This window comes from Gambusia affinis, linkage group LG13 (assembly GCF_019740435.1).
Source record: "Gambusia affinis linkage group LG13, SWU_Gaff_1.0, whole genome shotgun sequence".
Taxonomy (NCBI): Eukaryota; Metazoa; Chordata; class Actinopteri; order Cyprinodontiformes; family Poeciliidae; genus Gambusia; species Gambusia affinis.
In genome coordinates, this window is record NC_057880.1 from 1,838,599 (window position 1) to 1,862,541 (window position 23,943).

General features: G+C 37.6%; 1 protein-coding gene across 2 annotated transcripts in view; it reads left to right on the forward strand.

The window, feature by feature from the left end:
• The window catches only part of LOC122842618 (pro-neuregulin-3, membrane-bound isoform), a 424,235-nt gene that overhangs the window by 383,711 nt on the left and 16,581 nt on the right, over positions 1-23,943 (forward strand). For both annotated transcript variants that reach the window (XM_044136652.1, XM_044136654.1), the window contains 2 exons: positions 10,458-10,560; positions 17,810-17,936. In XM_044136652.1, the coding sequence (XP_043992587.1) occupies positions 10,458-10,560; positions 17,810-17,936 (230 nt within the window). The remainder of the gene's footprint in view (positions 1-10,457; positions 10,561-17,809; positions 17,937-23,943) is intronic.

A 23,943-nucleotide genomic window follows, 5' to 3' on the forward strand; every position in this document is an offset into this window, starting at 1 on the left:
AGCACGTTTCTATCATCCACCATCAGAACACTCCAGCACATGAAATACAAATGTTAAGTCTTTTTGGTGGAAAAATCAGGAGAATCCTGTCCATGTCACCTATCATGGTACAATATTGATATTATTCATCATATTCTGTACAAAGGAGCAGCTAATATTGCATAATAAAGTTTATATCTTACTCATCCTTGGAGCCTCAGGGAATCAACCGAAGCTTCATCTGGGAAAAATCACATTTGTTAGGTTTTTTGCTGCAGCCTCTAATTGAGGTATAGACAATAAAATATTCCTGACATTGTGCAACATTTTCTACACGTGTTGCTTAAAGTAGATGAATAAATCTCACAATGACATGTAAGTGTGTGCAGAAATTTTATGAGGGATAACTCATAAATAATCTTGTATCAAGCTACGGATCTATTTGATTATCAGCGTCAATTTAACATCTGATTGCAGATGAAAAATACTTGAGTATGCTATGCATGTGCTTTGTCTGCGCTGATGAAAATTCATGCTGAATGCATGAACTAGCTGCAACTGTTGGCGATCTGACCTATGAGTTTATTATTTAAACACTTTTGGGGCCTCAGATTATGAATGTTCAGAGTTTGGGAATCATTTAAAATGGACGTCCCAACAAAAAGCAACACAGCTCATGCTGATGCATCAGATCACTGGAAATCTACACAATACACAGAACATGGATCCATAAAAATTCAACACGTACATTATAGATGGGATAGGACTTGATGTTCCACAAAATGTGCTTTATTTAAGTTGAAACCTATATTAAACACATATTTAATATGTTAAATTATTACCAGCTTACTCTGCAAGATACAGGGATACTGAAACAGAAATTCAGTGTCAACACAATCCAAATAGGTTTAAACTTAATGAACTTTTTGGGTGTTTAATTTGAATAAATGTTTGTTTTTCACTTTACTCCTCAGATTAACTTCAGATTTGTTTTCCATGGCTCAGAATTGGACACCACAGAGTAGAGGAGGAGTCAATAAAGAAAAGCTAAATGACAATAAAATAGAATCTTTCACCATACAACACAGTTATCCTCAGTCTGTCCTCTCCAGCCACTGTTGCCAAAGGAAATATGAGTCATGTGGACAAAAACATTCAGGGAAGAAATGATTGTGCCTGCAGTGCCCCTGACATAAACCAGGCTGTGATTTCAGAATTTTACAATGAAGAGAAACACTGTGCATAGAGAATCTATTCTATTCTGCTGTTCCAAATAGGTCTGCACAAAGTAGAAAGGTTTTCTGCTACATGATTCCTCACACTCTTTGGAAAGACCATAGATTTGGTCATGATTAATTATTTCATAGTGCAACTGGCAGGTCTAGTCTGATATATTCAATAATTCAGTAAAAGGTTCTCTGAAAGTTTTGGATGCTCAGAAAGAAACGATAACATACGCAACAAAACATCAAATCCATGGATCTTTCAAGGACCAGTTAGTTCTATTCCATGTGAGCGACAACAGGTTTTGTAAACAGTAAGTGAATGTATTTTGGACTTTACTCCAGGTACTAAACCACAGCGCTAATATAACTGCAGAGATTATGCTAATTAAAGATATAAGCAAACCTGGAAGCAAACGCAAATCTGCTCATAAACATCAATTTTGTAACATTATTGTAAGTCCTCACAGATTTGTTTTAGGATGTTTTCACACCTCATAGTCCAGTTGAATCGGTTTGCTTGAGGACCAAAGCTACAACATTTGTTACATTTTCTGTATTTGACAAGAGACCTTGAGCCATTTCTCCTGTTAGCATGCACTTTTGTTTTGGTTGTGTTTACCCAGCATGCCTTGCACTACAGTCCTCTTCCTGTTTTAGGGTCTGTTTGGCATTTTTATATGTGCATTGAAATCACGCCAGAGTCTGCTGCAACCGAACCAAGAAACATATGATACAATCCAAGGTTTGTAGGCGAACCACAGTTGCATCAAGATTTGATTGTGCATTCACTTCTCCCCAAACGAATCAAACTTTCTAAGCAAGCAAACTGGAGTTTATTTACAGCAAACTAAACTGGTCTGAAATTGTACATGGGCTCAGAAAGTACTGAGATAAATTCAAAAAGCAAAGCTGAGTGTAGCTGTAAGAAATTCAGAGTTGACTTGAAGCGTTGGTGGTGACGTCTTTAAGCAGAGGGAGCCACCAGTGATTCAGATAGAGTGCAGTGGAGGGTGCTGTCCAGCGCCTCTGTTTTTGTGTCATGAACTCCACCAGCTCTCACTGAAGCACTCTCACTCCGGCACGCCTCAGAGGTTCTGTCAGAAGGACACCTCACTGTGTCGCCACACTTTGTCAACTCTGTGATTATCTGTGTGTGCTGCCTACAGCTTTGTGCTGATAGGTGCAAATGTTTTTATGAAATTGCATACTGATAATGACTCATAAAACGAAGAACAACTGATACCACTTATATTTTTTGACAGCAGCTAGAGGAAACAAATACCAAATGTTAGGTCTTTATTGAGTTTTAAATTGAAAATGATCCCTAACAAAAACAGGAGCACACAAAACACCCTTTGCTACTGAGGAAGCTCCAAGTGTTGCACAGATTGGCTGGATTACTGTACTGGTAAATTAGTTTTCAATTTTTAAAAAAACTTTCAAAACAAGGCAGTCCTCTAGTGGGCAATAGACCTGATATCAGTGTGAGCTGAAGGTGGAAGTAAAACCAGTACTCCCTCAGCATTTCAAATCTTCCTCTCAGTGCTGAGAAGCTAAAGCTCATTGGAGTTTGCTACCATGGAGACTCATCAGGACTTCAGTACTATGCTGCGGGCTGTGAGTGGAAAAATGTTGCCACTGAATTTTCTGTCACTGCAACAATGCATCTTCTTATGATTGCTGCCATGTCCACAGATTTGCTCAATAGAGCTGCTGCTCCTGCTGGCAGAGTATTGGAGTAGCTCTGTTACGCTAGACTTTTGTTCATAATTTGTTTGGTTGAGTCGTTGCTGTTTGAAATGTGCAGTTTTTCTTTTCTGTTTTTCTCTTCAGTTTTGGATTCTGTTCAGGTGGAAAGAATTTGGCTCTTATTTTTTGTAATACTTTTGGACTTTTGTAATGCTGTATAATTGTGATTATGTTTTTACAACAAGGAGCAGCTGAGCAAAGTTAAGACCTGAACTATGAGCCCAAATCCCAGAGGAGATGAACAGGATTCTAAAAGGTTTTACACAGTATCAAATTCCATCAGTTTATATTAATACAAAAACTGGTTTATGTATAAAACTCTGTAGTTTAAATTGTTAGGTTAGCTTAGCTGCCTGGCTTTTTCTCGATTATAAAAATATCAAAGAATTATTCGAAATACATACGGTGCGTAATGTGATAAGCAGTATACTTGTAAATAGCAGTGGAAAAAAACGTTCAACTAACATGGATTTTTGAGTATTTTGAAACAATTCAGAATTCCCAGGACTAGAAATTATAATCGATAAAATAAATTTTTTCTGCACCTTTATTTCTAATCATACAGGCAGGCAAAGATTTAAAGAGAAGCAGCAAAAGTAAATGGGGTGGATTAGCAGTGCTGATGATGGCAGAATGTCGTCTCTGTCTGGATATTGAGCTGCTAACATGTCTGGATTGTCTGGAGATCCTTCATCCTCAACATCACCATCACAACTAGGCTTTAAAGACTTGGATGATATGAGTTATGACAACAATTAATTTCCCTTTGGCATAAATAAAATATTTTCGAATTAAACTGAGCTGAAATCAAGTCAGGAAACACATTCATAAAAGGAAAAGCTCAAACCTAAATAACGAATAGTTCAGAGCCCTAAACATATAAAATTGTATGTATTTTTTTTTCACCCTGGAAAAGAACTAAAATACAATATTTAAAAGCCCAATTTTATATGACATACATTTCCATCAACTGAACTTGCCCTGCATCAATATTTAAGAAGATCACATAGAAACACAGTTACAGTTACAGCCACTGTCACCTTGAGATTAAAATATTAATCACAGTTGTCTTTAATGTTGCTGCGAATAACTGACCAGCAGGGCAGATCTGGAGGTTTGAAGTGGGAATAAATAGAAGACGTGACCCCGAAGTCGCACAGATGGAACAAGAACAGGCTTTCCCTCTCTTGAGCCGAATGATTTATTCACATCAACACACTGTGCCAGTGCAGACAGCAGTAGGTGTGTGCAAACAAGAGGGAGGCCTTAAGCACTGGCTGACCTTCACGTCATTAACCTCACACTGAGTCACTGTACGGGTTAGAGTTAAGTCACTCCGACCCGGGTTTAGAGAACTTTTACCAACTAATTTAAATTTAGTCTGGCTGGATGTAATGAAGTTCTTAATTGTGAATCTTCCTAATATATTCAGAATTAGAGTGAAGGTAATGCAAAAAAGAAAACCCAGAACATTTTCAATCCAATTCCACAACCAGAAAATCTCTTTTTGTCATCACCTTTTTGTGTCAAAAGTAATTTCTTATGCTAAGCAATGGCAAAATTGTTTTTTTCCATTTTTCCTTTTGTCCTCCAAATGTTTTATCAGGGCCTTGCATACAAATAACCTTTAAAAATAAATTATACTTCTAATCCAGTGCATAGTAAAATGTGGAGTATGCTTTTTTTTTGACTGAAAATAGTACTTACTAGCCACTACTCGCACATACTTATCTTAAGTTTAGTTCTTTGCACACTTATTCACATCTCTTATGCTTTTGTGCTTTTTGTTATTATTATGAACACAGACAATAATGTGTTTCACACTGATTGTATGTATGTAGTTTCATTGTTTTGCTGATTAAAAATATAAAAATTGTGGCATGCATTTTGTCTTCTTTTTTTCAGAAGTTACCTACTGTTATAAATTCCCTAGTATTACTGTTTATTTTTTGTTCTGACTGAACACAAGTGTTTTACATCAGGCACCTAGTTGGACAGCTAAAAGGGTCTTTAGGAATACATAGTCATTGGTGCAGTTATTTTTCTGTTACATTGAAACCTGTAAAGATGAATTATATCAATCTGTTAGCGATTGCAAATTAGGCGCCATATTTCTGCACTAATTTTAGTTACTGTTACCACCTAAAATTAAATATTAAACAGTGTGCAAGTTTAATATTTACATTTTTTGCTCTAATATAATCAAAGATTACCTTTGTAACAGCATTGCTTGATGTTAGTGCTAGCCTTCCAACTCTGATGAACAGAGTAAGATGAACTCTGATCATGGAGACCATGGTCCATGGAGATCATGGACTCCATGGACTGGCAGCAACAAAACATCTGGACAGGGCTGATGGAAGATGGATGGAGGTAAATACAGGACAGTCATGGGAGAAAACCTGTAAGAGGCTGAAAAGAGGCTAAGGTTAAAGTTAATATTCTTGTAGAACTATACTCTTAAAATCTAGTTTTAAGAGTAAATGTCCAGACCTAAATTTGAAGTGACTGAGTGAGCTGGGTTGCAAAGATAAATAGTTTCTAGATCTTCAGGATGGCAGAGCCCCCAAAGACTTGGAACTGTAGCAGCAGTGAAAGGTGGTTCCATATTGTTAATAATTGATCTGGTTAATAACTGAGGCCACATTTTTCAGTTTCATTTGTAAAAGAAAATCATAAAAATAAAGGAAATTGAAAACCATGTAGCATTTAAATTTGTTGTCTTAATATGATAAGATGTGTAAAGTTAAAAGGCACGCTAATACTTAACCCAGTGACAAAGAAAGAAATCTTCTTAAAGAATAGACTATTCCTACAACACAATCTAAGGCTAAGAATAACAACTTGGAGAAAGCTGCTTGTTGCACAGCAACTAGAGTCATCATGCAAGTGTGAATGGATTTACATTTAAATCATATAAGTCAATATTATATGTTAGATTGTTTCTTCAACAGTAAATATGTAATCCATCAATCAATCTCAGCCAACAGAACTCAATGTAAATCAGGCCTTTGGTGTAAAAGCTGCCATAGAAAAACATGAAACAGCTTTTTATTAAAACAAGGTTTTCAGTTTGTGTTTAGCCTCATATTTGTTTCTGCTGAAGTGAATATTTCAGGTCACCTTTTGTTGATGATGCAAGCAAATTATGAGATGCAATTTCATAGGCATTAGGACTTCTCCTGTAATGAGTCCTTTCAAAATGGTTTTTCTTTTCTTCTTTTAATCTTACAGAAAAAGTTTTCTTGACAGATTTTTTTATTTTATTTTATTTTTCTTTTGTGTGTGTGTGTGTGTGTGTGTGTGTGTGTGCGCGCGGGTGTGCGTGTGTGTGTGTGTGTGTGTGTGTGTATGCATTAACAAATCATTGCAAATCATATTCACACTTCCACTTGTACATCATTTCCAAGAGATTGGACTTGGCTCCGGTGAGCAGATTGAGTTAGGGTGACAGAGGTATAAAACAAATCAGCACATTGGCGGTAGTGTAAAGTGTGTACAGACCTCTGGTAAACCTGCCTCCATTGGTAGATTGGTTCTCAGCTCAGAGAGGAGAAGGAGACGGACACAGACAGAGAGGTGGAGGAACACAGCTGGTGCAGGTGTAGCTCTTGCCACTAATTGGCCTTTACACCAAACCTGCAAGAGAAACCAAGCAAGAACAGCCATTACTGAGTTATGAGAGCAGTATGCTCACCCACTTTATGTGCTTGGAGTTTAACAGTGAGGCTCAGTCTGGGACAGACACAATTTGTGTGGATGAAAATTAAATGGATAATTCTGTATTTTAACAGCCAAGTTTTGTCAAAGAACAGAGATGCCCCAATCAGAATTCTGTGGCCTGTTTTTAATCTTTGGTTTCTGGCTAGTACCGTTCATCCATGTATTGTCTATACTGGTTGTCCTTGCAGGTTGTTAGAGGGGCAGGGGGAGGTCACTCTTTCAACTCATGCAGAAAGAACACAGACCATGTAGGAACATGGACAAGGTCACATTGTGTGAGTGAGACAGTAGCTGCTGTAAAACAATGTTCAACTCTATAACCAAGCACAAGAGGATTACTGATTTGAAGTGTTAGCATCTTGTATTGATAATTGGTACAGCATTGCTTAGTCCTGCCAACTGTTTTTATGTGATACATTCAAGAAAATGTGGACTCTTAATCTGAGCTCTCCAAAAGGCCGTCAACAATGCTATATTCTGTTCTGTGAAGTGTTTAGAAATAATTTCACATAGATCGCAATTTATTTATGAAGCTATCTAGAAGAAATTTCTAAAGAAAAGGCATACTGAGATCATGATTATTTCCCCCTTTTACTGGTTTAGATAAACTATCTGTTTCTCACCACAAAGTTTTGCAAAGTACCTAATCTGTTTGTTTGACATGTTGTAACACAATAGCTCACTTGAGCCCTATTTTATACATGTTACATTGGCTACCAGTAGATTTTAGGATTCACTTTAAACAGAGCACCAAAAAGCCAGACATCATAATATTTATACGATCACAAAATGTACTGCTCTCTGCTGTCATTTTGACCCTTTGCAACTAATCATGTTGAGGCGTCATGATGAACATTAGAAGTGAGGGACAGGAGTATTGAATGGAGCACTGATTGTTTTCCTAAGTTGTTTTTGCTAGTATGGCCGTGGCATCTGCTCGTTCAAGTTGAGCAGTAACTCACCAAGCTGGGTCATGTAGGGTGACCAGATTTGGGTTTCTGAAAAGTAGGACACTTCTTTTTTTGTTGGCGGGGGGGTAGAATCCGCGGACACACATGTGCTACCGATTTCTTTGCCATACAAAGAAACCTGGAATGGAGTAGTGGAACGGAGTAGCAATGTAATCACAATGCACTGTAAGCTATGTAATGTGTTTTGAGGCAGTTGACCAAAATCCCGGACGATTTTGAAATTCCCCCCGGACATTTTTTTAGGTCTGAAAAGTAGGACATGTCCGGGAAAAAGAGGACGTCTGGTCACCCTAGGTCATGGCATTGATGTTAGCGCGCTAGCTAACTGGAAAAACGCTAATCATTGATTTGATCAAATAAAATTTGACTTTGCCTGAATTTGTGCCATATGATTCCTATCACTATGTCATAAGCAGTTTTCTCTTACACCAGAGCAGACTTCAAAGTACAAAAGTCTTGATAGTAACCATCTTGGTTCATACATGATATGCTATGTGATGGCAGGGCATTTGCTCTATCCTTACTAAGGCATATCTTCTCAATAATTCAATACTTGATCACATACTACTAACTTTCCTTACTTCAGAAGTATATGAACGTCAGTCTTTTTCCACCAAGGTCTTCCAGTCTTTACGATTAACGGCTGCTGTCCATCTCTGTCTGTTTCCTGCCCTGTGTGTGCAGTCGACCCCATCATCCTATCACTGCTTTTACTGTGAAATCAACCAAATAAAAGGGATATTAGGTGACCAACTGTTCTGATATCCATCTTGGTGGAATAGAATAGGACGCTTTCTGAAAGTGTCAGTGCTGCTCCTTGTCCTGGCTTTATCTTTTATGCTAATTTCCTTGTTAATATCACAAAACCATTTAGGACACAAATAGCTTAAAATTTTGTTATACACTAATAATGGGTAATAAAAATCTCTTTGCTATACAGACAATTCTTCAAACAGCTAAAGTGGAAATCAAATCTTATCAGGAGAGAAAAGTGGGCTGGGTTCTTCTGTGAAACGTCTCGGCTCGTCAGTTCACCTCCTTACTTTATCTCTTCTCATCTCTCTGTGCCACATCTCCCCCAACCATCTCGCTCTTCCAGTCTTGCTTTGAGTGTGTGTCTGTGTGTGTGTGTCAGTGTGTGTGTCACTGCAGGACTGTTCACGTCTTCCTCTAATTACGTACAGTAATTACAGCCTTTGAGTCGGTCTGATGCCGCAGTTTGATTAGCAGCGTTGGGATAACGCCAGCCTGAAATGTCATTTAGACACAGGTGGAGAAAGATGGAGGGAAACGTTAAACTCCAAGAGATTCTGCAGCATCTCTTGTTTTAGAGGAGATAAAGGATCGAAAGCCATGTGTGTCTGATGGATTATATCTGTGTGGAGCAGAGTAGCTGGATGTTTCTCTTTGGGTGAGTTATCGAAAGAGATATCTTACAATAAGTTCAGGAATATCTTGATGAGGTCAGGAAGTAGTGAGTTACATCAGCTGAAACGATGCCAGGATCCTGCAGAGCAATGTGGACAGAGCAGCAGGCTGCAGTGGAGCTGCTCTCAACACGGTCAGGTTTCCTCCAGATGTTTCATCGAAAACATGTCAGACTTGACCGTCGGCACTTCTCTCTCTTCTAGTGTCATTTTAAAATGTTAAATGTGTTAAGGAAGGAAGGGAGGAAGGAGGGAGAGAATGATAGAAAAAGAAGGAAATAATGTATAAAGGAAGAACTACACAAGAAGAGGAAAGAGACTAAGAAACCAGTTTGTAAACAAAAGTGTTATTGACATGAAAACAATGATTTTATCTCTTTCCATAGTTATCCAGACCTGAAAAGCACTGAAATCAAATTCCATGCCTTCCCAGACTTTTCCAAACTGCATAGTAATGATGTTATATTAAGCAGCTTGCAGCAGTAATTATTATAGTTTTGCACAATAAATAAAATCCTTCAGAAAAACCCTTCTCAACCTAAAATCTCTTACACCCATCGTCTTTACAGCTTCCCAAGGCCCGAACGTTGCAAAAATAAACCTTGACTGATCGCCTGTTAATGTTTCCGAAGGCAACCGTGATTTACTTGTTCGGAACAAACAAGACAGCTTCCATTTTTCTCCACTAATGGCGTCCCTCCACACCATAACTCTTCTTGTTTCCAAGTGTTCAGGCTCCATTACATGTGGCATCCATTTCAAAAGCAATGTCTGGTGTCTATCGGACCATTACTCGACGTGGCAGAGCTGATAAAACGAGCCGAAGGGGCTAAAACAGTAACCCGGAGAACCACGTGTGGCGGGGAAGGAAGCTGTAAATATGTTCTGGGTTTTTTTGTACAAATTAGAATTGAGTTATTTCATGTCTGGTGTATTTGGTTTGTTTATCACAGAAGTAATTACTCTTGAAAAGAATCAAGGCAGATTGAAAAAAAAAAAAAAAAGAGGGATTGAGTGGGGTAAAAAGCTCCAGAGAGTGGTTTGTTCAATAACTGCTTGTTTGATGATTTAAATAGCTGTTTGGGTGCTGCTAGAGAAACACATTAGAAATTAAAAGCGAATAAGAGTGACTCTCAAAAACCATGTTTTATCCTGTGAATGGAGTATTGGTTCAGCGCGAACACATCTCCCCTGAATGGGAGGTTTACCCTGAGACAACAAAACACATTTCCATTCGTCCTTCCTCTTTTTTTTTCTTCTTTTGTCTCTGAAACACATATGCAGGCAAATATGTACAACATCTACAGCTTTATTTCCCAAGAGTGTGCTGTTCAAACATTAATATGGCGTCTTCTTCTTCTCCTGTTTTTGTTTCTCCACAGAGAGCAAAGCTGTGTACAAGAGACAGGTGCTGTCAATCACATCCATCGCCATGGCAATCAGTCTTCTGGGAACAATGTGCATGGCACTCTACTGCCGCACCAAGTACGACAATAAATACACACACACACACATGCTATAAGATATTTCTAAGGTAAATTCGGTGGAGGGACGGATTGGGAGCGGCCCTTTGTTCATCCTCTGGATTTTACACAAACCACCGTATTTCTTTCCTTGTTATAGTAAAACCCCAGCAGCTCAGGTTTATTGGTAAGATCTGGGAACGCATAAAAATGACATCAACAACAAAACCAGAAACTCTCCAGTCCCTATCAGGTTGTTTTGCATATTTGTTTCTCTAAATTGCTTGTTTTACAATATTAGATGAATAATATTTCAAATGATTTGAAGCAAAGCAAAATGCCACAATCAGTTGTGGCATTTTAAAACAATCATTATCAGAACTCCCTGACAAAACTCACCACAGTGAGATGGATGGCTTTGTTCACATTATTTTCATGGTAAATTTTCAGCGTACCCTCTGAGATGTTTACGAAGAAAGAGGCGTGGCTCCGGCTTGAACAGGTAGCTGTTGGTGGAGGAAGGAGAGCTGCTGTTAACGCAGGTATCGATCTGATACCCAGTAAATACAGGGCCAGTATCACCGATACCGATACTTTTTAAGTTTAATACATCATCAAACTTCTGACTTTTAGTTGGGTTTTTTGTCTTTTGCTTTTAACTATTTTGGACAGAATTTGGACAAAGTTTTTAGGTGTTTACAAAATACCTTAATAACTTTAACAAGATTTGTGTGCATTTTTCCTTAATGACGTGGAAAAAATATAATCTGACAGCAAATCAAAACAAAATCTCCTTGAGGTAGAATTGAGAAACTACAATACAGAAATAAACAAAACTTTTGAGATAGAATCCGAAACTACATTATTGCTCTTACCACACTAATATGGATCTGATACTGATGCTGAGTTAGTATTGATATTGTTAATATTTTGGTTCAGTCTGCCCACCTCTGTTGCACATAAACCAGTTGCCTCACTACAATGACAGAAAATTTAGAACCTAGCTTCGTACTGTTTCTACAAATGTTTGTGAAAGATTGGGTTGCTGCCCTGAGGGGAGAGGATTTCAGCATGGAGCCATGAAAAGATGCAATAGGCCCAGCTATGAAATCCCCTCACATTAGTTGTACCATAAGAAAGTAGAATTGATTGGGAACAACAGAAACTCAATGCTAACCTCCAGTTTTCGTGCTGGTTAGAAACCACAACAAATTATTGAAATCTGCAAACACTTTAGACACCTTCAGAAATGCTCAGAGAGGTGTCTATTATAATGGTTTAAACACCTTCATATGCAATCATATGTACAATGGAAGCCATTTTGGCACTACAGCAGAAGCTAATCTCCACCGTCTTTCCTTAGCTATGCTCTGGAGGGTACAGCCAATCACAAAAGGGTTAAACACCAACCAGTAATGTGTCAAGTAGTCTTGGTATTTCAGCTGCCCAAGTCACATTTTGATTTTTAACATTTTAGAAATACTCTATGAAAAAGTCCATATATATTCAGAATTTCCACGAATACTTTTGAGTTACATTCCAGCCGTTGTGTTCAAAAACCTCCCACTGGGACAGAACAACTGATGTCAAGAAAAACAGATACGAGAGACTGACTCATCGTTGAGTGAATTCTTATACTGTTGAAATGTATTGTTACTGTAGAATGTGGAGATGTTTTCAAGCTCATAGAAGGCATTACTTTAATTAACTTAGATAAACACTGTCACCTTAAAAAGCTCAATGTTTGACCTGTAATCCATTTAATTCACATTCAGAACAAGCTGAACTAAAAGTGAAAATCATTTTATTCAAGAATAACTTTTTGTAACGTATAGAAATATGTTTCACTCTTTTTCCTTAAAAACAAAGCCTTTTTGTATGAACTTAAAATTCACACTATATTTCATCAGTATTGCATGATCTTCATTAGTGTGACTCATTCCCCCAGTGATGATGTTCAGGGTGTTGCAATCTATCCTGTTGTTTTGTTGACAACAGCTGATATTTTTTTCTCCCAGGAATTTCAACAAGACAACCTGAATTTGATTAATGCAACTCTGGGGTTGTGGCAACTCTGCACCTCAAACTGGCATATCATTAGATCCTGCTCCCACCGTGTTATCTGGTTCTGACCATGCAGCTACACAGGCTTTAAAAAATCCTGTCTTAGTGTTCATATAATGTTCATGTGAAGGAGATTGCTGAGTTTATCATTGTAAGAATCTGTCATACTTACAGTGCGGAAAGTAAATGTTTGATTTGGTGCGGATTTTCAAGTTTTCCCTTAAAAAAAAATGTAAATCCATTACAGGTCTAACATCAAATGTGACAGACAGAATCTAAAAGAAGACCCAGAAAATCCCACTGTGTGATTTCATAGTTGAGGTGTACATTTGATAAATTTGGATTCTTTGTAAGTGACAAACCCTGAAAAATCTGGGGTCTATCAACAACTTTTCTTCAGCTTGTGTGTTGTTTTGGTTTCTCTCTTTATGCAGGTGTAGAGACAGACTTCACAGGTGTTGATTGTGTTCTCTCTGTTCTTCTTCTGGAATGATTTTACTGATCAGCAGCAGCATCTCAAACATTACTTTTGAAATATCTATTTTCAGGTACTAAAGTAGCACAATTAAACTACTTTAATCATACATGATGATCCATGTTTCATCATGGATCATTATCCAATACAAACTATCGAGATCGTATGGCTGCAGTCTGTATGTAATGTCCAGATGGCCACACACATTATGAGAGAACTTCTGGGTCAGACCACAGGTCTCACAAAAAAATCAAAATCAAAAGTAAGAGCTTGTTATCTGTTATCACTTTTGTTTTGTGCACAAAATTGACTTTTCGTTTTAGCTTAATCAACAAAAAATGAAAAAGCTATTGTGTTTCTGTTTTTTGTTTTTCTCTTTCATTTCAAATGAAAAAATGAGCTGTCTGAACATAAACAGACCGTTAAGTATAAAAATCCCCATCACTCAACTTCACATCTGGCTTGCATTTAAATATTGTAGGAAAACTAACTCCAAGTAAATAACACTCTAGGATACTTTGTCAAAGCTTATGAATACAAATTCCCTGAAACTTACATTCCTGATGTTTGAGACAGAAATGTGCCACAGTTAATTTAAGAAGAGCTCTTGTGTTTGTGGGTAGACCAAACGGCTTAGCTAGAGTAATGAATGGAGGTTTAATTTGTGGGAGCATCTTGAAGTTTGGCATGTTTAACTTAAACTGTTCTCTGGAGATGTCAAAAATCACAAAGGTAATTAAGTACACATACATATTAAGAACTTACTGTAACCTAAAAGACATGGTCTTTTTGGCTAAATTTATGTTATTCACATAATTATTGCCATCTGAATACGCTTTTCTATATTTTTGATTGTGGAAAATTCAGCAAGATGACTTAAGCATGTTGCATAATACCAGACTGTTAGAGTGTTGTAAATACTGTGGAGCAGGCTGATAGATAGAACTGTAATTCCATAGGTTTTCCACTGTAATATAATGATGTGAGTGAGTGAGCAGCCTGACAACAAGATAATCGGATCAAGACATGATGGACAGGCGCTCTCAATGAATCTATAATTGAGTCTGGGAAGTTGACTGTTCAGCCGAGAAGATGCATGCAGATCTACAGGAGGACGGGCTGGAGGAGCGAATCCAAACGACCTGAATGACGATGATGTCGACGTTTCTTTGGTTTTTTTTTATTCACACAAACAAGAAAAGATTCTGACACAAATACTGCTGAATAAAAGACGGCTTACTCTTCAGTTCGTGCCTTCGCCTGTGCCCCTTAATTTGCAGTGTGCATGCATTCAGAGACGGACTAATTTTCATTCCTTTTGTGTCTCTGCCAGCAGACGCACAATGAGTTTAACACTCCGACTGTGGAGCTGCCATCCGTGCTTCAGTGCTCAATATCTCTCATCAGTCTTCATGTAGTTTAGTAAAACTTTTCATAACTGCAATTGAAATATTTTCTATGTGCAGCTTAAAATTAAAAAGTGGCAAAAATTAAATTAACCAGACAAATCTTGTCTTTAACTATAACCTCATACACACTCCTCTAACAAATATAATGCAATGTTTATACAGTCCAGCTATGTGCTTCAATCCACCATATATTTTATTGACAATTTATTTTGCATTCATTTAAACATTAAAAGTATTAATAAACCAGTGCAGTGTAGACTATAGTTATGTTTAATGCTTTACAAACAGAACCCCATAGATTATTGCAAAACGTGGATGTCAGTAACAGAACCATGAGGCCAAATGGAAAACTGAAAGAATTCAATGAAAGTCGATCAGTGATAAACTGAATAATCGACACAGAACCTACACAACAACCATCTGTCATTTAAAAGGGTCTCTCTTCTCAGTTCGTTCTAGTTCTATGTGTGATGTAGACAGTTGCACATCTCTTCATCCGTTTTTATTCATACGAGAACTTTAATTAGCAGGATTCACTTCATAAGTCCTGATTTGTGTCTGCCCCAGGACCTGCACTCTATCTCATCATCTCTTTTCTTTATTAGCTCTTCTTGATAAGACATCACTCCACAAAATGGCTCCAAGATTAAATGACATGATAAGAGGTGTAATTAGCACCACTTAACTGCAGGGATCAAATGATGTTTTTTTTCAAGTGTTTTCTTAGCATGATGGATAAAATTGCCTTTTTTTGCTTTCAAACATTCTTATTCAGCTGAAACTGTGTGCTCTGTTTCAAGATGTTGACTTTTCTTCAGTTCCATACAAAAGTATTCATATCTCTTGAACCTGTCCCCATTATGTCATGTGATACCATCAAACTTTAATGTGTTTATTAAGATTTTTATGATAGACCAACACAATTGAAAAGCAAATGATCCTAAAAAATTCAGTGTAACCTATTGCCTTTAACGGTCTGTAGAATAGTTTATATATAAACTGAGACCAACTACTGTATATGTAGGTGGGGGAGGTGAGTATATGTGAGTTATCCTCAGTATAAATCCAGATGTTCTGTGAAGGACTCAGAGGTTTCCTGTTAGCAAACAAACTAAATCACAAAGATCAAGAAACACAGCAGAGAAGACGGGGTGACAATTTTGAAGAAATTTAAAACAGGGTTAGGCTGTAAAACATAATTCATGGTTTGAATAATTTAAGTTGTTGTTAAATCCATCATGGGAAGAATATGGTACAACTGAATATCTACCAAGACATGTAGGCTGAGATGCTGAGCAATGGCAAAATTAGAGAAAACTAGACGGGCCTTTGGTAACTCTAGAGAAGCAGCTGATGTTGATGGAAAAGTTGAGCCATTGTTGAAAGGGTCAGAATTAGCACTAAGGAAAATTCTGGCTTACAGACACCTTCCTCTAATAATGGCCTTATTTATTTTTTGCCAATAGTGTGTTTTTATTTGTTTGTTTTTTCATAAAAGATCTTTTGGAAAGAAAGAGGTGGTGATTTTATTTTATTTAATGTTTTTCAAAAATAAATTTAGCCAAATAGTGACTTTGGTCAATACGAAGGTGACAATATATAAACTATGTATAAAACATTGAATTTTCATAGCCATCATGTGGCAGAGGAATAGTGTATTTTATATACCTTTCATCACAATACACACATAATCCAAACCGACCTTCCAATTTATATTCTGTCTTGATTTATTACCTAGAATCCAAATTAAAACTTAGAAGTTTTGTAGCAACAGAAAACCTGAAATCCAACATTTCTGGATTGCTTATTCTGGATTGCTAAATTAATTCCAGCATTTTTCAAATAACCTGAACAGAAAAATTGGGTGACACCTTTTTAGTATTTTATAAAAGGAAACACACTAATCATCTATTGATTAGACTAATTTAGGAAACCGTCAGAAAGTCTTATTTTGCATTCTGAGACATTTGGTTTGTTTTGGCTGAGCTTTAGAAAGACTACATGGCTGCTTGGTTCAGTGAAAACTTATCCAAAAGTTCCATAGTGTGTTCCATATGTTTCAGCATTCATCTGACATGATATAATTAAAGTGCCACAGAGGTGGAAAGCACAGGAGCTTGCCATGAGGCTGTTTGCAAACACTTCATTACACTGCTGTCACGCAGCAGAGAATCTCCCAGACAGCGGCAGTAGAGGCTTTATCAGCTGAATCTGATAATGAGCATACCTCTGGAACAACATAATGAAGTCGTGATGCATGGGGCTTCTGCGCATTTTCCTCCAGGACACTGTAATTGCACAAGCTTGGGCAGCCGGTCACAATAATTAGGAGCATGTAAAGTGCACTGGTTGGAGCAACAAACCAGAAGAACCTTTTTCAGATGAATAGAAGACATCAGATTACACCCCTTCAGGCCACGACGTCTAGTTATTCCACTTCCTCTAACACGATTATCTCTTGACCTTTCATCACAAGAGTCAGCGCTGCGCCTGCGCAAGGTTGGGGTCAAACTAATCGGTTTGTCAGTCGGCGACTTTAGTCTTTTGGCGTGTTCGCCTGTAACATGACAGAGGATTGTGACTGAATGATTCTAATTAAATAACATCTTAGAAATGGGCCTGACTCAATAGATTGCAACATAAATTATCAATCGAAGTCAGGTTGCGTCACATGAACTCAAACACTCGTTCTCTTCCATTTCTTTTAATTAATGCTTGGGGGAAAATTAATGAAGAAGTGTGTGCTCTGTGCAGAGCGTTTCTGAGGAAACAAATTTTCTTCCTGTGTCTCATTATCAGGGATACCTGACACAATTCTCATCTGAGTCTATTGTTTAAAGTCTAAGTGGATAATAGTTTAAGGAAAAGCGTTATCCTTTGTATTAAATTCATTTGGAGTAAGATGTTTAGGAAAGGAAGTCACAGCTTTTTGCCTTTTCAACCAGTATTAAAGCAACCTTTAGTATGTGAAATAAAAAACCAACTCAGCAGAAAGAGGAGTGAAGCTGTACATGATTTTTCTAGAGATGAACTTGGATAGCTTTAGCTATCAGCTTTAAAGTCTTTGAATGTCAACTCTTTTTACTGATTCTGAATGCAGGGAATAATAAAAATAATCAACCTGGGTGCTGCACAGTGGCACAGTTGGTAGAACTGTTGCCTTGTAACAAGAAGGTTCTGGGTTCAATTCCAGGCCCGGGGTCATTCTGCATGGAGTTTGGAGTCCCTGTGCATGTGTGGGTTCTCTGTAGGTACTCCAGCTTCCTCCCACAGTTCAAAACAAGACTATTAGGTTGATTGTTCTTTGTTTTATCATCCTCTAGGAGGCGCAGGGAGAAGCTCCAGGCCCACCTGAAGGAAAGTCGCAGTTTGAAAAGCTACACGACCAATCCCATCAATCTTCTAGAAGCCAAGCTGAGGGTCCCAAACACCAACCTGCAAATGCATGAGGTGATTTTTCCCCTCACATCATCCTGTCCTCAAACAGGAGACAAACCAAACACCTTTGATCATCATCACAAAATGCATAATGTGCTTGTAGTGTCTCTGTTGGTATTCCCTTATCTCAGCCCAGCCACTTGCGTCAGGCTCCTGGGTCTGTGGCAGAGCAGATTCAGTGGTTAGAGAGTTCACTGCTGACTGATGAAATCATTCATCATCTCCTTACATCTCCTGCTGTTGTGTTTCTCTGATTTGGTGGCATGGGAAATCATATTCTCATATGAATATATCAAGAAGGAGTTTGAACGCCCTGAGGAAATAAGATTTTATAGGTTCATTATAACAAAATGTAAAGAATCTGAACCTTTATGACGTTAACTGAATGGTGTGTTTCTCTGAGGTCCTGATGGATCAACCCACTCTCACTCCCAACTCGTCATATATTGACGCATGGGACTTCCGTCCTCGTCACATATTGACGCGAGGGGTACCCCTTTCGCGTCAATATGTGACGCGAAGGGTTTTACCTGATGCCTTACCGTAATTTTTGCCCTAAACCTAACCAATTTTTGGGTTTTGAAGTGTCGGCAGTGTTTGCGAGGACCATTCGCGTAAATAATCCATGTAAAACATGCGACCTTCAAAAATCGTCAAAATCGAAAAATTTACGGTGAAGGAATCAGTTTGTCGTTACATATTGACGCGAAGGGTATACCCTTCGCGTCAATATGTGACGCATGGTCAGACGGCGTCCCAACTCGTCAATATATGACGAGTCGGGTGTGAGAATGTGTTGGATGGATAGTGTGTGTTGGCTCACAGTCAATGTGGGCCAACACACAAGTCATTGGTCATAACTCTGAAATTCATAAACTAGTTTAGATTTTGTGTGCAACATTTATATGAAAAACATTTTTCATTATTTGTGTTGGGAGTAGCGAGGTTAAATTTGGGTTAATTCAATAAATAGTTCTACACCAACTGAGCTTGTTGTCAGATTAAAAGTACCCTTTGAAAATGACATCCTTCAAGCAGGTATCAAACATACATTTAATTAAGCCTGCATTTCTGTTTATGGACATAGTGTTTTGTTTGTCTAATGTAATATGATCTTTTTAATTGTGATGTTTTCAGTAACTGTATGTGGAAAGTCATTATAATTAACAGAAGTTCAGGCTTTCAAACTCTCGTTTGTGTAGTTAATCTATGTAATGTGTTTCACTTAGTGACAACGTTTCTAAAACCTGTGGGCTTTTCTAGTATATGAACTTATCAGTTGGGTTTGTAAATGCATATTTAAATATTGTGCATACAAATTTAGCTGAATTAGTTGAAGCTCCGACTGCTAGATGGCAGCAGAGTGCTTCCAATATAATATATAATATAAAAATAGAATATCTTGGAATGTGCAGGATTTGCATCATCCGGCATTAGTGGGATACATGCAGCGTCTTGGTTGCATTGAGGCTGTCAGCAGTTTGAGACACGTTTCCATCAAACGTCTACAAGAGGTGAAGGAAAATCAGCAGCTCTGCTCAGAATGTCTTTAACTCTGTTTCATTCTGTTCCATGGCCTGGTGTAGCCATTTTGTCATTCTAACGTTCTTACTTTCTTATTATTACGCATGGTATGTTAGCATAGTTTTGACACTAAATCTTCAGCTTTCACTGATATTGAAAATACCTGAGTTTCATTATTCTACCCTCCATAACAACTTCTGCACAAGAGCTCTTATATAGTTTAACCTGTTCTAATTTAATAAAAGGGACATTTCACTTCTTTCAAAACAGAATGGAGGAGTCAAAGAATCTGTATTTAATTCAGTCTAGAATAAGTGTTTAGGTTTTAAAATAGAGCAGATCTATTTTGATCAAGAAGCCAAACAAGTATTGATATAAGAATTCACCACACTGCAGAACTGGAGTCTAACTGCATTAGCTTGTTGGAACATACCTCAAGGTAATCTTTTTTTCATTTCTTTTAGTTTTAAGGCTAGAAATGCATCGAGTTTCCAACCCCTGAAAGCCATATTAGCATATGAATTATAATGCCAAGCTCAAAATCATGGAATCTGACATATAATAAACTGTGGCATGTAGAAGCAATAAAGGTCAGATTGTTCCATATAAAATGTTGGAATTGACACAACAGATCACTGAATTACAAATGCCTGAATGGAGCCGAACTCTGCAGACTCTGTCAATTTTAATGCTGGGCAGACAGAACTTAAAGGAAAGGGACATTCTTGCCAGAGGCTCTGCGCCTGAGTTTTAGATGTATGAGATACATGTGACACCCTTCACAGGGCCTGAATGTAATCTGTAAAATCTGGTGTTTGTGTGGACTGCACATCAGAGTGCCTCCTCACATTACCCTCAAGCTGAAGGATCTGTCAAGGACAAACAAAGTGTTTTCTCACATATACACAGTGAATATGAAAAAAAAATGATTATGTGCAATATCATTTTTGCGTGTGCTGAAAAATAAAAGTCAACATCCTCTTTGGTCTGGAATGTCTGGCCATTAATTAATTAGTTATAGTTCCAATATAACTTTTTTAGCAACTCTTGTAAAGAGGCATTATTATATATTGTTTTTTGGGTTTTTTTTTCAAGAACTAGATACCATTTTGTAGCACAATTGGGATACTGTTACCTTCAGTTGTTATAAAATGCTGCATATGTCAAATTAAAAGAAATTTGACTTTGATATTTAACACCTTAAAATTGAGCCTCTGCTTCTTTAAAAAAAAACACTGCCAGGAAGTCATCACAACAGCACTCCTCTGTTAACCCTTTAAAACAAACGTTTTATCAGTCTTTCACTGAGAACTAGCTCCTATAATAAGCTCAGCAGATGCACGTTTGCTAATTGCTGCTGGCTAGTCTGAAGGAGCTCAGTGGAGGAGCTGAACTGTGGAGCAGAAGTTTGGACACTGCAGCTCTGAGGAGAAGCTTCGTCTCAAAGGCAGGGCTAGGTCCACCCAGGCTTTTTGGACAGCTGAATGGTTCCCATGGAGACTAAAGGATTTCTCAAAGATGCATGAAAGAATCAAAGCAAGACTCCAGTTATGTTTTTGATTAGGGAATAACATTATAACATGCTGTAAAGGTAAAATAAGTTAATTTTACATGACACTGCCACTTTAAGACTGGGTTGGGGGGTTCACCTTCCAGCAGAAAATGACCCTGAACATAAATATGCTCCACTTTTTATTGGTCTGTAGTATAAAATTCCCCCCAAAAATACACTAAAATTTGTCTGTAACACATCCAAATCAACTTTATTGTACCAAATCTGGCTACAATGAGACCATAAGACATTTTGAGGCAATTTGGAATATGTTTTCAACGTATGCTGATTGATGCATATTCTACACACACGACATTTTGTATTAGAATCACGTCACTGCCATCTAGTGAACAGAATTGTTCAATTGATTTCAATGTTTCTCTAATGGGAATGCAGAATGCCTACATTTTGTATGTGCTACATTCAGACTAATACTCTATTTAATTCAGTTTCTCTTTAGCAGTAAACATACTAACTTACTTTTAACTGTAAATAAGTTCAAGCAGTAAGTCATTTGGAATATGACTTCCTGCCACTACTCATTGTTCAGAAAAACATTTACATTTACATCAAAAATTAGCTTTAGCATAAAGGATCTCGTATGCAAATGACCTACATTTTTTTGTCTGAAACATACTGACAGTGAGTCAACTAAATTCTTCTTCCTAGTCATACACAGCCATCTGAATTTCTTTATGATCACAATATGTGCTTTTATATGAGGTACTGGTTTCCTTTGACGTAGTTAACGGTGTCATTTGGATTCTGATTTCTGAGAGCATCCTGCAGTAGATAAACACTCCCAGATAGTTCAAATCATGAAAAGAGGCAGCTGAATGTCACAGCCAGTTGAGGGGATAAAGAAACGAGTTCGTCTGATGAGCACTGCAGGGCTTTTTGTTGGAGGGATTTGATTAGGCAATGAATAAAAGAGCAGCACTGAGCGAGTCGCTCGTTTTCTATCAGTCATATTATACCACTCAGTCAGGAACTGTTTATGTCTTTAAACCTGGCGCAGCACTCAGGGCTGTTTGTGTAGGTTTTACTTTTACTTCAGTAATATTAGTATGAAATATTGCAACTCTACCCACCCAGTTCATTGCAGGGTCTGCAATTGATGAATCGAAATGAATTATATTTTAATCAAAACTCATATATCAATAAAATAAACATTTTCAGTTGAAACACCCTTTGTTCTGCTAAATTATTGAATAAATAGACATATGAGCACAACAGCAATCATGATTATTTTTTAGTCTTTTATTTGGGACGCTCAACCATCAGATTGGAGTAAAGTGTCGTTCTACCCATTCCAGTGTTTCAGGATCTAATGATCATTCATGGAGCTTCTTTAGCAATATGGACGGTAGTGTTGGGGACGTTTGTGCTGCTGCCACATGTTTTACATTGAGATGCTTTTTTAGGCTTAAAAAGTGTCGCTGATAAACTAACTTCTTATAGCACAACTTGAACACAATAATAGTCTTTTCCGGCGTCCCATCAGATCGTTTTTGAAGCAATAACTAAGTTGGCCAAGAGAAGCTGACTTGTCATCCATTGCCATTGTTAGCGGATGTTACTTGTGCGTTGGATTTACAGATGTACCAGAAACATGTAGCAAAAGTTCTGGCTCTGGACTTTTGTTTGACTTTTGTTTTTAAAAAAATAAAAACAACATGAGTAAGTGGCACACAAGCTTTGGTCTAATGGTATTTTCTGTCTTCTGACCCTTTTAAGAGGCTAAGAAGGTTAAGTAAGCATCATATATTGTTACTAGAAGTACCCAAGTTCTAACTTAGGCTCTGGTGTTTATTTGTCGATGCACAGAGTTTATACCAATATTGTCTGGAATTATAGCCCAGTAGTTTAAAGTCTGGTTTTATCAGACCCTGACTAACACTACACAATGTACCGAATGACCCCTGCCCTCACATCATCGATCTGTGCAATATCTTAATTGCAAAAGTTGAATGCAGTTATCCTATAATATTTTAAATGCCATGTTTCATGTTCTGCATACTAATGAGTTTGTTCACCATTGGAATGTGTGAAATTGTGATGATGGATAAGAAAGAATTAATATTGCTGTTGTGCATTCATATACAAATCAGAAAAGCCATCTCCTGTTTGCACCAGATAGTCTGAGAGTGTTAGAAACTTCTCCACTGACAGTTGGTCCCTATTACAGAGATTAATAATCACATTACTCCACATGCAGACATGCAAACATTTCCATCAATACAAGTCATTCCATGCACCATTTGTCTGCCACCAATGTCCAGATTGAGCATGAAGTCCTAGTCAAAGTGATGATTACTTCCTGCTGAATCTATCTGCTCATGTTTTTTTTAATCTGTTCATTTAATACATTTATGTTTATGCCCTTTAAAAGCTGTCAGTGGAACAAGACAATTTGTGCAGACACTTTCCAGTTTTTTACCCCAGGCAATCTTTCTGAAGCCTAAATCTGTATTCAAACAAAAACAGAGTGAAACCTGATAGTCAGTCACTACTCATTATTTGTGCAGAGGTGCAAAAACAACTAAAACTAATATTCATTAGTTTTGGTTGTTTTTGCACCTCTGCACAAACTTTCATCAACAACTCAAAAGGTTACTGTACTTGTATCTGTTTTTACAAAACTTCAACTCGCTGAAGCATGAACAGATCTGTTGCTGGTGACGAAGCCGACGTTTTGGCATCACAATGCATCCTCCCACTGTTAAAAACTTTGAGTTTCCATTTTAGCACAGGCGGGAAGATGAACATCTCCTGACTGGAAGTTTCAGAATTAATTAGCAGCTTGGGGTTTGTGTGGTGTCAGAACACCAGAGAGAAACTGAGATGAGCCAAAAAGATGATGCTTGATGTCTCATCTCTCTCTGGGATGTTTCAAATTAAAGCACCGGTGTCTAAATAAAGGTTCATTGCTGCAAAAATCAG